This window comes from Anas platyrhynchos, chromosome 21 (assembly GCF_047663525.1).
Source record: "Anas platyrhynchos isolate ZD024472 breed Pekin duck chromosome 21, IASCAAS_PekinDuck_T2T, whole genome shotgun sequence".
Taxonomy (NCBI): Eukaryota; Metazoa; Chordata; class Aves; order Anseriformes; family Anatidae; genus Anas; species Anas platyrhynchos.
The window spans coordinates 16,395,419-16,410,105 of record NC_092607.1 but is presented as its reverse complement, the minus strand read 5'-3'; the positions used below and the strand labels follow the sequence as shown (position 1 = coordinate 16,410,105).

Here is a 14,687-nt window from a genome sequence, read left to right as displayed (position 1 = left end):
CCTTGGTGGCAGGACTGTTCCTTACCTGCTGGCTGAACATCTGCATCAGGCCTGAGGATTAGGGAGCTGCTGGCCCACCTTAGCAAACCAGGGAGTGCAAGTCTGAAGTGCTGATATCAGCACTTCACTTTCAGCACCTCCCTGGGCATTTTATTGTGGTGTTCAGTCACAAAAATACATCCACGGTGTCCTACTTCTTCGAGCAGAGTATGCAGGATTTTCCTTTTCCCTCTTTTTCCATGATGTATTTTTATTTTCTTTTTCTTCTTTCATTGATTATTCATTTGCTTCTCACCCCAGCGTAGGAGTTTGCAACAAAATCTGGGCCAGCCTGAGAGCGGGGCTGCCTGACCCATTTGCAGCTCCCTCCCTCCGTACCAGCAGTTTACAAAAACCTCCCTGGGTGAGACAGGTGACATCAGGGGCCATCAGGAGTGGGATTGCAGGGGACATTTCCTTACACTCTGGGGGTTGTTCCAAGTCCCCAAGTACCAGACTGAAGCAGAGAAAATCTGCAGGGAGAAATTGGGGAATTTCCTTACCTGGTATGTGCTGAATGGGGCTCGGTGCTGACAAAGCTCAGCCCTTGCGGAGATGGCTCTGAAGGTCCCTTCCCTCCCTGTTTTAGTCCTGCCTGTGGTTGGAATAAATACTGCAAATCCCCCTGCTTTCACTCGTTACCGTGATGTTAATGGCCATTGCAAAGCCACAAGCATGACCTGGCGGCGTGAAACTCCTTTGCTTTACACAAAGGAGCTGCGCCCACCAGCTGAACCGTGCCTTATGAATATTTGAAATCCAGTTTGTAGGAATGCGAGACAAAGCCAGACAGATGAATTATTTAATGCTTTTAAAGAATGTAGCTCTTGGTTCCTCCCTGCGCTGGCCTACTTCATTGTATCAGCAAAACGATCGTCAGGAAATTAATTTCCCTTCTTTTTCTTTGAGTAAGCAGTGGGCAGCACGGGCTGGTGGAAGCCTTCTTTGGCCGTGAGCAGATGCCAGGACACCTCCAGAGCTGGGCATCAAATGTCAGAAGAGGGTCGAGCTCCTGTCACTCATCCGCTGCCTTTTGTTTTTTTGTGGCATGGGCAGCTCAATGGGGACAGAGCTGGGAATGGTGGCGGGGACTGGGGGTGGCACTGCTGGGGCTGCTGCTGGGACAGCCCGTGGTGGCACTGGGCTTGCAGCACATCAGTGGGAGGTTAAGTGCATTTTATTTGACGTTTATGTCTGTTAAATCCTTGGTTTGGGGTAATCTATGGGCAAGAGATGCTAGGAAAGCCCCTAGCTGAATTAAATCTGAAAGGTTGCCAGCTGTTTGTGTCAGTAAAGAGTTTTTTTTTTTTTTAAAAAAAAAAAAGAAAAAAAAAGAAAAAAGAAAAGAAAAAGAGTTCTTCCCTGCTTGTCTTGTGCTTGCTGAAAGCAGGGTGCAGTAAGAGCTGACACGATGGGAAAATGATCTCAGAGGTTGTCACAACCCCGTGCTGGAAGGGGAACTGGGTTGGCACTGGCCTAACCGGGACCAGTCCAGCACATCCTCCCACACAGCCCTTCTAGCTCACAGAATGAGGGACTTTGTGTTGTCTTTGCACCTCGGTTCTCCCCTGCTGCCCAAGCATAAGTCCTGCGACCGATCTGCAGAGCTCGGTGCAGGCAGTGGAGTCCCAGCCTTGACTGTGGGTGGCCTGGGTGGCCTTGTTACTGCCACCTCTTGTCACCCAAAAGCCCGCGAGAAGCCTCCTTGCAAGGAGGGACAGTGTTGTATCAGCGTGGTAAATGCTCCTATAGGAAAACATCTAAAAGTGCAAAAAATTCCTGCTCAGAGAGTGACATTCTCTCTCACCCTCTATTTTTATTTTTGTAATTCTTATTATTTTTTATGTTTGTGTTCTGTAGTTTCCTACTAGTTTTCTCCTGCCTGGTGCTGTCTGTCTTTTCAACCATCGATGAGTACCAGAACAGCTCAGAAGGGGCCCTTTACATTCTGGTAAGTTGGGATTTGCGAACGAAGTGGTCCGTAGCACGTTAAAACAAAGTCAAAAGCACAAAAAATGAGGTTGGGAATTTTTAATTTAGGCAAGAACTTACGCTGTCATTTGCGAGCCAGCATCGCAAATTGGGACCCACAGCTAAGAAATAGGAAAAGGAGAAATCTGCATCAGGGCACTCAGGAGTAAAATTAAATAATAAATAATAATTTAAAAAGAAACTGAAATTTTACCTTTTTTTTGTGTTATCATTCCTGGGGTCTGTAGGGTTCAGGCTGTGGATTTGTCATTAATTCTGGAGCATGCTCTTCACCACGCTTCATTCTAGGCTAACAGCATTGTCCTCCCTGCAGGAAATCGTCACCATCGTGGTGTTCGGGGTCGAGTACTTTGTGAGGATCTGGGCAGCTGGCTGCTGCTGCCGGTACCGGGGCTGGAGGGGGAGGTTAAAATTTGCCCGCAAGCCTTTCTGCGTCATCGGTAAGCCTTGCATGGGATTTCCTGAACTAAAAGGGTTTTTGAAAGAGCTTGTTTGTACGGTGTTCTTATTGTACATGAGGCTGCCCTATTTTCTGTAGAGCTGGGAGCCATCCCATTGCCCTGGTACCCCAAGAATTGCTGACAGCTGCCTTTAGCTGTTGGTGTGGGGTGGAGGGGGGATTTAGCCAGGAGAATCTGAGTGTAGGAGCTGGAGTCCCATGGCCCAGGGTCCAACCCCAACATCAGGTCACTCCTAAGTCATCACAACTCTCTGTCTCACTTTGCCTTCCCTTTTGCCGTTGAGCTGCCTCACAAGGGAATTACGAGATGTAATTAATAGAGGGAGGCTTTCAGGATCCTTGGGTTTGGGATATGTAGAGCAAGGCTTCTTTTCTTGGCCTCTTTCTTGGACTTTCTCTTTCTGGGAGCGCTCTAGGATCACTATGGTGAACCTAGGGATTTTCACACCCTATTTAGACAGGGGGAGTTCACATCTCTGGACAGTGCAGTGTAACAGGCAGCTGTGTTAATATAAAATATATAAAATAAAAATATAAAAATAAAAAAGGCACGTATCTTGCAGGGACTTAGCCCAATTTAGCACTGAACCATATCAAAATGCACAAACTTCTGCTGCCAGCGGCAGTAGATGCGCGCCACCCCGCTTGGTAGTGGCTCAGCAACACTTCTTCAGCTTTTGACGCCCTCTTTTCCTGCAGACATCATGGTGCTGATCGCGTCCATCGCCGTGCTGGCGGCGGGGTCCCAAGGGAACGTCTTTGCCACCTCGGCGCTCAGGAGCTTGAGGTTCCTGCAGATCCTGCGCATGATCCGCATGGACCGGCGCGGCGGCACCTGGAAGCTGCTGGGCTCCGTGGTCTACGCGCACAGCAAGGTGAGCAAGGACACTGCCACTCTTCACATTTCCCCCAGCAGGGACACTGCCTCCGTTTGGTTCCCAACCCCAGACATCTCCCAGGCTTGGGGGGGGGCACCATGCAGGGACATGGAGAGCAGTGCACAGAGACACGAGGTCTGATGCAGCCCTCTGACCAGCAGGAGAGAGATGGGAGGGATGTTTAGGTGTTTGCAAGGAATATCTTGACCACGGTGGCCACCTGCACATTTATCTCATTTCATAGAGTTAGCAATTAGCCAGCAGCCTCGTTAAGCACAGGTGTTGTTGCAGATGTTTAGTCTCGGATGCCCACTTCAAAGAGGATGTACTTCTGAAAGCTTTTTTCTCTTAAAAAGCTTAGCTAAGTTAACCAAAATTCTGTAAAAGTCACAGGGAATCTGTGGGTCTCTTCTGTCTAGCCTTGTATTAACTTTGTCCAAAAATTACCAGTCCTGTGAATTACAAATTAAAACTTCCCTGGAACTGGGGGATATTATACACAGATATTATTGGAGCAGAGCCTTGCAGCTCCTCCCCAGGTAGCAGAAGGGACATGCGCTACGCAGAGTCCCCAGGGATTTGGGGCTCACATTTCAATTTATGCCCCTTTCTCAGTGTGGTCAGGGGAAATAATATTTTTTTTTATACTCATTGCTGTTCCACATCTTTAAATAATGGAGCAATGAATGTGCCCTTTCCCTCTCCTTTTGCTGGGTGTGTTTAGATGAAGAGGCCTTCGGGGTGGGGGTCACCCCGTGTGCGCTGTGGGGCCACCACCAGCACGTGGTCCCATCTCAGACCTCTCCGTTCTGCACTACATTAAAAATTGGCGCTTCAGATCTCCAGCCAAAGCCTAAACACACACAAATGCAGAGAAAGTTCAGCTCTGAGGCCAACCGCAAGCAAGTAACTCGGCTTTCGGAGATGCACACCAGGATTGCAATTATTCTATTCTGTCCCTTAATGATCTTGCAGGAGCTGATTACTGCCTGGTATATTGGCTTCCTGTGCCTCATTCTGGCCTCTTTCCTGGTATACTTGGCCGAGAAAGGAGAAAATGAGCACTTTGATACATACGCAGATGCACTCTGGTGGGGTCTGGTAAGTAATTTTCATAGAGCAGTTGCTGGTTATTAAAATAAAATGTCCATTAACCCTCCATCTTCTATCACTTATGTGAGGAATCGACTTACAGGCTGCTTAGTTAACATTTTTATTAAATGGCTTCAGGCTACTGCATTTAGCTAAATTCCTTAAATAAAGCTGGTAGAAAATGCTATGGGATCGCGTTTCTTGAATTAGCTGCAGGGCAGGAGGCAACTCGTGCGCTTCTCAGCCACAGGCCTCAACTCCAGCACGACAATAGAGGCAGATCTAATAAAGACCCCACACTACTGGGGGCTTCAATCATCATTTTGAGAAATATCATATTGCCGCCTTTTCATTATTTATAATTGTGCTCAGGCAGCGTGCTGGTAAAGGCGCCGGGCTATATTTTATGAAATTAATGCGGCCTAAGTACCAGAAAGGCTCGAGTGCCGAAAACGCTCCCTTTGCAAATCTTTGCTGACAAAAGAGGAAAGGGCAATACTTTTAGTTTGCTCTGTGTACGCGTGGGAATTATTGGATTACCCCATTAACAAAGAGAGAATTAATGACGTTCTAATCTTCTTGCATTATTGTTGCTCTGCTCCGACACTGCAGTGCTGGTTTGGCCTTGATTACAAAGCATGTAATGAAAATCCCAGATCTGATCAAATCCCAGTAACAGGCTTGGGGAGGAATCGGCTGATCAAGCAGCTCCTCTCTTTCGACAAAGGGGAAGAAACGCTGTTAAGGCAGTAAATTGCTTTTCAAGCCCCTTGGTTGTGACAGAAAATAAAAACAAAGCCCAATTTGACATAACTAGAAAATAAACAATGAGGGAAAATTGACAGCCCGGATCAGAGCTCAGCCTGGGGAAAGCCACGTGCAGATCTCTCCCTCCTGCTTCCAGCCCCTTGGAGGGGAGTACCCCCTTCATTCCTTATTTTAGGACGTGGAGGTGCACCAAACTGTGTCGATTCTGACCATCTTAGGGTGAAATTTCAGCTTCATTAAAATGAACACATTTTGTCATTGTCCAACTCACAGGCCCAGTGTAGACAGATGTTAAGAGGAGGACAAAAAAAGTCAAATTTCACATTCAGAGGTTGTCTCCTGGTCTCACCTTGGTGGTTCCAAATCCTCGTAGTTGTTTACGTAAACTATAAAAATTTAAACCCCAACTTTGCAGCGATTAAGGAGAGAACATTGCTTCAACTCAGTGTTTCAGCGTGGAATAGCAACATAGATGCATTTTACTAAACGCTTTGTCAAAATGGCATCTAATTGATAGGGCTTTTAGTGGGTCCCATTAAACAGTGCTTTGGGATCGTACTTCCATTTGTTTGCAAGTGATTTTGCTCCAAGTTAAACGCACGAGGTTTGCAATGGCACATTATCGAGGTGCAGGGGCTCTGCCATCCCTGGGGACAGCTCTGTCTATGGGATGGGGACCCTTGGGGTCCTTCAGGCAGAAATCTCCAAAAATATGGTCCCTCATCAGGCCATCCCTCCCTGCCTTGTCCTGCAGGTCTCAGGCTCTCCAAATCCTTTCTGCTGCATAAGGGGATGCCTGGAATTTTCCATTGGTGAAGCAGAAAAATCACCTTTTCCTGCAGTTTGAATCTCAGGGGATTCTTTGTCTCCATCTCGTCTCTCAGCTCCTTCCCCAAAACACACACACACCAGCTTGCCAGCATCTCTTGGTGCATTACAATAATACCAAGGAGAGGGAAAATATCCCTAAATTAGGTTGTAGGAAGCAGCCATACTTCATCCTGTTGGCTAATGTGCTGTTTTTAAATTGGAAGGGTAGGCTGGCTAATAAACACTGCTGGGAAGAAGAGGAATAAACAGCACCAGCTCTTTATGCATGCAAATATCCCTGCTGCTGTCTGCCGAGACGTGCTGGAGGCGAGCTGGCTCTGCTGCACCCCACGTTTTGTCTGCTCAGGGTGCACAGGGACCCCAGCCCTCACCATCAGCTCTGTTATCGGGGAATTTTGGTGGCATTGCTTTATGCTCAATAAAGATCTGTGTGACTTGAGGGGTGCTCTCCTTCCCCAGATCACCCTCACCACCATCGGCTACGGGGACAAGTACCCCCAGACCTGGAACGGGCGGCTGCTGGCGGCGACCTTCACCCTCATCGGCGTCTCCTTCTTCGCCCTCCCGGCCGTGAGTAGAGGCTGCTCTTCCCCTGGGGCTGCTGGCAACCCAACGGCTCCATCCCATGGGTTCATGCACCCCAAAACCTCCCAGCTGTTGTTTTTGAGTCAAACAGAGAAGGAGAAGAGGGGAAACCCCATCTGAAAAGCCACAGCGCAGGCACCGTGCCTACGAGCAAATGAGATGGAAAATCTGGATGTGGTTCTGCACAAATGAGATGGAAAATGTTTACTGAAGTGAAACCGTATTTCTGCTGCTGTTCCTAGGGGTGGCTGTGCCATTTCAGCAAATTACCCCCGTCCCTTTTGCAGTGTGTTTCAGTGGGTTGCATGGATCTGATTTTCCCCAATAAGGATAATTTGCCAGCATGGTGTGGCTGTTTCATATTCTATCAGCTGGCTGGAGGTGCTTTGGTAAAAGCAGCCATTTCAGCCAGCACCAGCAAAGTTCCCTTTTAGCGATGCTTCAGATTAGGGCTGCTCCTTCCTTCCCCCGTGCATTTGAAGCAAAAAAGGAGACAAAACAAGCCTTTGGAGGGAAAGCTGGCTGCCACTTCTCGGTTAAAGCTCACCTAATGCTCCACTAACTGCACTTTTTCATCCTTTTCCCCAGGGCATTTTAGGCTCAGGGTTTGCTCTGAAGGTTCAAGAGCAGCATCGGCAAAAACACTTTGAGAAGAGGCGGAACCCAGCAGCGGGCCTGATTCAGGTTAGGACCATGGACAGACTGTATATTCCTGATTTTGGGGTCTTAGTGGATGTTTAGAAGCAGGGGAGGAGAAAAATGGGGCCGTGTGTGTAAGGTGTGAGACAGCAGCTGGTGGCTGGTCTTGTCTGGGGATAAATGCCAGGAAGTCAGCCATGGGAAAATAGCATATGTGGTAGGCAATCTGGGGGAGAAAAGGAACGAAACCCAGCCCAGTGCAGTGAGACAAACACACTAGGACAGTCTGTTTTCACCAATTTTTTATTTTTTTTAAAGAGAATATTTATACTGATATAAAGTTACAATTGGGAGCATTTTCTTCATGATAACAGATGTCTGCACAGAAGGCTGGCCTTGGTGTCTATCTCGGAGATTTGAAATGAGAGTCACTTTACATTCTCCTGCTCCTCTCTTCGCATTTTTTTTAACTTCCTAATGTGCAGCAGCACGTGTCTGGTACCCGACCTCCTCCTGACAGCGAGTGCCCGGTACCCACAGCCTTTTGTCACGGTAGCACCCCAGATTTGTCACATATCAAATCAAGGAGAGGGCAAAATGTTGGACCTGTCCCACAGACAAGGGGCAAAACTGGAGTTGGCTGATGTTTGTCATACCAAGGGCACCTCCAGCTGTGCCAGCATCCTCCATCCCACCCATCTCCTCCACAGGCGGCTTGGAGGTTTTACGCCACCAACCTGTCCCGGACGGACCTGCACTCCACCTGGCAGTACTACGAGCGCACCGTCACCGTCCCCATGTACAGGTACCTCCTCCTCACACTGCCCACCTCCTCATGCCGCTGTCTCCATGTTTAGTTTTCGTTATCTGGATATACGGTTTGGTTTATTTATTTAAGTTTTTTAAAAAATTGATTTCAAGAGCTGGTATATGCTTTTTCTTTTGGAGTTTTTTTTTTTTTATTATTCTTTGTTTTATTTTGTGTTTCTTTTTGACTCGATTTTAATTTCCCTGTAATTTTTTTTTTCTTTCCGTCTCTGTGTGTGTGTATGTGCTCTTCTTTTCACCCTTATTTCTCCACGCCCGGGGGTAGTTGCGTTGGGTTGTGACAGTTGCCGTGCCCAGGTGTGAAGACTCCCGAGCTGCCCTGGACCTTAGGTAAACTTCTCCTCGCCCTGTGTGCAGCTCCTCGCGCCCACTTGGGCTCTCCCTGCTGTTCCAGCCGGTCTCTAATGGTCCTTCTGCCTTTCAGCACACTCTTGTCCCTTTGGGCTGGCCACGTGCATTTGGCCTCCATCCCTCTTTCCTTTCCTTTTCCTTTTTTTTTTTTCTCTCTAAGAGGAGAAAAACCAAATCAGGATTCAGTGAGTGTTTTCCCATTTCTTGCGTTTCATTTATCCATCACCAAGTGTTGACGTGAGTAGGGAAGGGCGGCAGTGCCGTGACGGATGATGCTGATAAAGCACTGCAGTGTTTTACCAGCATCCGTCCGGCTTGCTCCAAAGGGGGGGAACTTGTTGTTGGCAGCTCCATCAGCCGAAAGGACCCAGGTTAGAGCAGGGGCTTGGGAATTCAGAGCCTGATGGAGAGGGGCACGTTCTCAATGTCATCAGCATCAGGGGTTTTCCCTGGACGCTACAGTGCAAAACATTGCCCTTAATTTTCCACTTCACACTGTGCTGCAGCCCGGGCAGGGCTGTGCATCCCTTTGTGGTGTGTTTTGGGGGCTGCCCGGATCTCTCTGGGTTTGTACAGGAGTCAGCAATGTTGGTTAGATATTCCTGCAGCTTCATGGTTTTTTGGGGCTCCTTGTGGACCCTACTCCTTGCGATGCGGAGCTGTTGTCCAGCACCGGGTTGTGCCAGTGCAGGTGTGAATCAAAATCCCTCTGTGTTTTATCTGTGTGGTGCCTTTTAGCCCTCCAGAAGACGATGTGCATACATTTCCCAGGGTAAGCATTAGCCCATATTTCAAATGCAGCGGCCAGTCTGTTAATCCATCTTAAAAGCCTGTTGGAAGTCACATTGTCGTGGTCAGTAAGTTTTCGTTGGATTCATTCCCAGTGTGTGTCTGATCGGTTGTTTTTTTTTTCCCCTAAAGAGATTTATGAACTGACTTCAAGATTTTGCTTTAAGAAAAAAACAAAAACTATCCCAACCACCCAACGAAATGGAACCAAATTGTTTCCCAATAGCATTAAGCCCACTCATCCAACTCTCCCTCTTGGTGTCTGATCTCCTTGCCCTATTTTTGGGGTTCTGCTTGAGGTCAGCTGCTGGAGAGGACGAGGACCAGAGCCTGGCCCAAAGTCCACTGCAAAGCTCAGAGCACCAGGGTTGGCTTCGGTGGACTTTGTCAGGTGTTACTGCTCTCTGAAGGACTGAACTTACCACGCGGCCAGACATACAGGGACACCCTTTTACCCAAGAAAGATTGCATCCTGTGCTTCCCGAGCACAGGTTTCTCCGCTCTCAGCTTCACCCCAAAACCCCAGTTCCTGTCCGTGCACAGGCAGTAGGAATCACCAGGAGAGTGAGCCCCAGCTGCACCGATGCCTTCAGCTGTTGGCAGTTTTATTTTTCTTTTAACCAAGAAAGGAGTGAATATCTTTTGAGTCCATTTTGGATGCATTCACCTAAATGAATTGGAAATATTTTTCCTCTAATTAAAAAAAAAGGGGGTAACTGTATGTTCTGGCTGCCGCTTCCATCTCTCTCACACACTGTCCATCTACCCTTCCTACCCTCCTCCCTAAGCCAGCTGGCGTGTGCTGCCAGCCGTGCACATCGAGCCCCATGCCGCGTTAAGGCAATGGCTGCTGACGTACAGCTGGGGCGCACGCCGTGCTTGGGATGTGGGTAGGGGGGACACGGTGCTCCCCTCTCCCTCCCGGCTGCTGGAGGTGAGCTGCAGGCACCGCTGTCTCGGCACCTTTTCTGCTCAACATCGGGCTGCTTCTTCCTCCTGGAAGGAGCCCTGTGACTTGAACTCGTCTTCCCAAGGCACCTCGGAAAAAGACTGGTTGCTTGGTAGCCCAAAATTGGTGCACGTGCCCTGGAGGAGTTCACGTCTTCACAGAACATCACTTGGATCACTGCGGTAGAGCTGGTCTCGCCCCTCTGGGGAAAATATGGTGGTCTCCGAGAGAAGCTCAGATTGGATCTTTCAACTCAAAATGTAGCAGAAGCAAACCCGCAATGTGCGTGCGGCTCCTGTGTATGCAGGTTCCCTTTGGGGTCATGATGGACGCACAGCTTGGTGTGCCTGCACGTTTTAACCTGATACACATCAGCCACTGGATTTGCTCAGGAAAGAATCTGGTCTTTGTTATCACTCCTGAGAACAAGGCCTTGATCTCAGCTCTGTTGATAGACTGGTTTTCACTGGAAAAAACCTACTGGAATATGGCATTGGAGCCATCCATCTGGCCCAAGGAGTCCCTGCCTGATGGGACTGAGGGCCGTGGATGCTTCCCAAAAGCTCTCTGAGACCCTACATTTTCCCTGCCCTGTGGTGCCCATCTGCTTTCGGAGCAAGGTGCCAGCAGTCTGTGCCCAAGGGTGACAGTGGCGTGAGGGCTGCAGTGGGGAACGAGCTCAGCCCACGCTCAGTGCTCACCTGCACGCCTGGTCCCAGTGCATCTGCACCAGGGGATACTCTTCGTTCATATGCTAATTTTCTTTATTCTGTTTCTTTTCTCCCCTCCACCCCCATTCCCCCCCCACCCCCCCCCTTCCCCTCCGACCTGTATTTCTTTCTCTTGTCCCTTTGGTTTTCTTTGGTGAAAACACTTGAAAAGCACGCAAACGCAAACGTACGGTGCCTCCAGGTATGAAGTGCATGTGACTGAAGCTGTGTGTCATGTCACTCCTTGTTCTTCGTTTGGGACTGTAACATGCAAAGCCTTTTTTAATTAAAAAAGCGAAACCAGAAACCTCTGAAGATCAGTTTTTTTCAAAGGAATGAGTGAAAGTGCAAACCAGGCTCCTCATCCTGCTGCCTGCGAACTAACTCCATGCACCTCCATGCACATTTTAGCTATTGGTACACACACAGGTGTTGGGAAACTGCCAAAATGTCGATTTAAGGAAGGAGAATGCGAGAGTGCTTGATAAGCTTGCTTTTTTTTAAAGGATGATTTCTTGATGGTCTTACCAACCTCCTCCAAATCATAACAACGCTTAACAAGAAACCTTCCCTGTTCATACTTCTATTTCCCTTCTTCCATCACTCAAGTGTGTTCCTCTTCCCCCAACCCTTTTTTTCCCTCTCCATCAGTGTACCATTTATCTCACTTCATGCTGTAGGAGCTGTGCCCACCAGGTTACACCACGTCTGCTTCCTTTGTTTTTGTGAGAGTTGGTGGTGGCACCGTGGGACACATCAGTGGTAGTGCAGAATTAAATCACAGCAGTGGTCGTGCCTGCTTTTGAGGAGGAGGGAGAGACTGAATGCAGGTCTGGTATGCTAACTGAAATGATCACTCACGATTTCCCCCCAGTAATCCAGTTTGAGGTTTGATAAAGGGATGTTCCATCTCAGCAGGGTTATTATGTTTTAGTTTTTCCTTCTGAGACCTGGAGCTAAGCAGTTATTTGTCCCAGTTATTTCCTTCTGAGGCTTAACTTTTTGGGATCTGTCCAACCAAAAAGACATGTAAATGGCTGGGTAAGATTTATTACAAATAACGTTATCTCAGGTTCTGCAGAAAAGGGTATATCAAATTATAGGCATATTTTATATGAGGTAGTTATCTGAAGGTGTAGGAAAGTCAATATTTGAAGATGTGGAATAAATGCAAGCCATTAATTCCACATCTTCAAGACTGTGGGCCAAGCTCTGTTCCTAGAGCAGTTTAAATCTTCACAGAATGCATTAACACCATTAAGGCTGATGTGATTTAGTGCCCGATTTCCAAACCTGGTTCCAGTTTCCACAGATGCAAGTTTTACCACCTTAGTGAATCGCACTTACCACTTTGTCTGTGTGCTTAATTTACAGCAAATTGCATCAGTGATTGCAAGTGTAAGATTATGAATGCATGCTACGTCGTGCAGAACAGCAGCCTGCTTTGAGAATTGGGCACTTTTCTACTGCTGAAAGTAAAATAAAACCACAACTCTTCCCTTCCAGTTCTTATATTAAAATATTTTATAAGCTTCATAAATGTTCCCAGTTATGAAGAACAGCTTAGGCTGGAGACATAAAGTCATGGTGAGGGTAATAACTGGCTCCTCGTAGGAACTCCAGCACAGCATGGAGACTCATTTTAGTCCCCATCCCAGTATCCATCTCCTTGTCACCCTCTGCTTAATCGCTCATACTGGGGCTGTTCAAAAAAATCATCATCGTCTCTGTGTGCGTGTTGTGTGTGTGTCTGTGTTTGCTCCTGTGTACTGTTGTGTGCTGCTGCCCTCTTTGTGTTGTGGGGTTTTGATGATGTCCTGGCCGAAGGCATGATATCCCCCACTGTCCCCAAATGCTTGAACGTTATCTGTGCTACCAGGAATAGCAAATTCACTTTCCTTTTGGCTGGGTGAGCCTGTAACTGGAGTTAGTGTGGTGTTTCTCTGTGCAGTTCTGGGGTGGGTGACGGGAAGCAGCTATAGGTACCGCTGGGTCCCCTGCAGCAGCCGGCGATGCAGATGTGTGCTCTGGTGGGTAGCATGAACTGTGTGTGCTCCTGTGGTGTGCAGATCTTCTCACCTAACTCCCCTTTAACCAAAACTTGCTTCCCTTGCTAACAACTGACACACGGACTGGGAGGAGAGAGAGAAAACGTGAGCCGCCCCAGCCGGAGGTCCTTTCTCCATGCCTTTTGAGGACACGATGGCACCAGCTCCACCTGTCCCCGAGCACACACACACCAGTGCAGGGTGCCCTCTGTCCAGCGTGTTATAGCAAGGCTCAGCTAAAGTGCCTTGCAGAGCCCTTAGTTAACAGGCACTGTTTTTTCTTTGAGGTTCTGGTGAATTCATGCAATGCAGTAGCAGTTTTCCAAGCTGCTCTTGTAATGGCAGGTTAGACTGAGTGCTCAGTTCAGATTAAATTTTAGGTCAAGTATGTGGCTGATTAACACACTTTTTTAATAACTGTATTTTCAGGAAAGCATTTTTTTTTTCCATCATGCATCTCCCATGCCCACCACCCTACAGCAGAAATAGCAGAAACAGGGAATCTCCACGTTTGCTTGTGTGTCCCCACCTTTGCATGGAAGCATCTATGGTGGCTCAAGAGCTTGTCACCTTCAGCACAGTGTGGACCTCATATTATGAGCTAGTGCAAAGAAAGGACCCTTCTGGGGTCCTGAATCCTCCAATATAGCTAAAGGGGTCTTGAGCTCTGAGTTGCATCGAAGCCTTGCATTTGTGATCCCAGCTGGAGAAAGTAGGGCTGGTGTCCTGTGTTCTGCTGCTCATGGACTTCTCTAGGAAACTGACTCCCTGAAGAAAAATAGTTGTGCCCTCTTCATGCATATTGTGCATGATTTTTTGTACCACTTTCTCCCATCTCGGAATGAAGCTGCAAACCCTGCAGTGGGTTTGAATGGAGGTGGCAGCCCAACACTCGCACTGCGCCAGTGCACCAAGGTCAGCTTCTTCCTGGCGTCTTGAGTGAAGAGGATCATTAATTCATCAGATCAGGATGTGCTCTTCTCTGGGTGGAAGTGAACAGAGCCGGACTGGGGAGCTGAGCCAAAATTTTCAGGCCTATTTTTATTCTTTTCTCCATACTTAGGATTGGAAATTTTTCTGATTGCCTCAATTTTGTGAACACCGAAGCTGTTCTGCTGAACAACTGCATTTTGAGTATGTGCCTTGCGCATGCAGAGGAAAGGCGTTTCCAGTTGCTTTTTTTCAGTTAGAAGAAAACTGTAAAACTGTGTCTTAATGGCTGGAAAAATGTGGGTATAAATATCCTTGCCTTTATTTTATGGTTAGCAACAGCCCCATTTCTTACAGCACCACAGCCAAGATCAGTCTGTGAGGGGAGTGCAAGAGCTTGCAACCCTTTCCTTCCAGTCCTCAGCTGCAGTTTGGGGCAGTTTGAGTAGATCCTCCTTGCTTTCATTAAAACCAGCATGGCTTATTTTCCAGCAGATGCAAGCAGACCTTTTCTGGGGGTTGTGGCCCTTTGGGCTGTCACCCCAGCCGCACAGCACCCCGTCCAGCCTACATCCCATCCTCCTGCTCGCCTGTCCCAAGCACAACCAGAGGCAACAGCTCTGCTGACTTCACACCCCCTAGGCCAAGTCATGATGTGTAGCATATCAGCAGTTTGATATTGGCATGCTGGTGGCCCAGAAAGGATCCTGCAGCAAGCCACAGGCTGGGCCCTATAGGCCTCGACCCCAAATGCAAAGTCCCAGAGCAAGCTCTGAAGTCGATGCTGCTCTTCCACAC

General features: G+C 48.1%; 1 protein-coding gene across 14 annotated transcripts in view; it reads left to right on the top strand.

The window, feature by feature from the left end:
* KCNQ2 (potassium voltage-gated channel subfamily Q member 2) overlaps positions 1-14,687 on the top strand; it is a 69,647-nt gene that overhangs the window by 17,923 nt on the left and 37,037 nt on the right. For 6 of the 14 annotated variants that reach the window (XM_038166348.2, XM_038166349.2, XM_038166344.2 and 3 more), the window contains exons 2-9: positions 1,900-1,990; positions 2,345-2,471; positions 3,191-3,366; positions 4,345-4,470; positions 6,520-6,630; positions 7,234-7,329; positions 7,995-8,089; positions 11,084-11,113. In XM_038166348.2, coding sequence (XP_038022276.1) covers positions 1,900-1,990; positions 2,345-2,471; positions 3,191-3,366; positions 4,345-4,470; positions 6,520-6,630; positions 7,234-7,329; positions 7,995-8,089; positions 11,084-11,113 — 852 coding nt within the window. Of the gene's footprint in view, positions 1-1,899; positions 1,991-2,344; positions 2,472-3,190; positions 3,367-4,344; positions 4,471-6,519; positions 6,631-7,233; positions 7,330-7,994; positions 8,090-8,377; positions 9,779-11,083; positions 11,114-14,687 lie in introns of those variants that run through there. The other 8 variants (XM_038166350.2, XM_038166352.2, XM_038166357.2 and 5 more) reach the window with 3 other exon arrangements.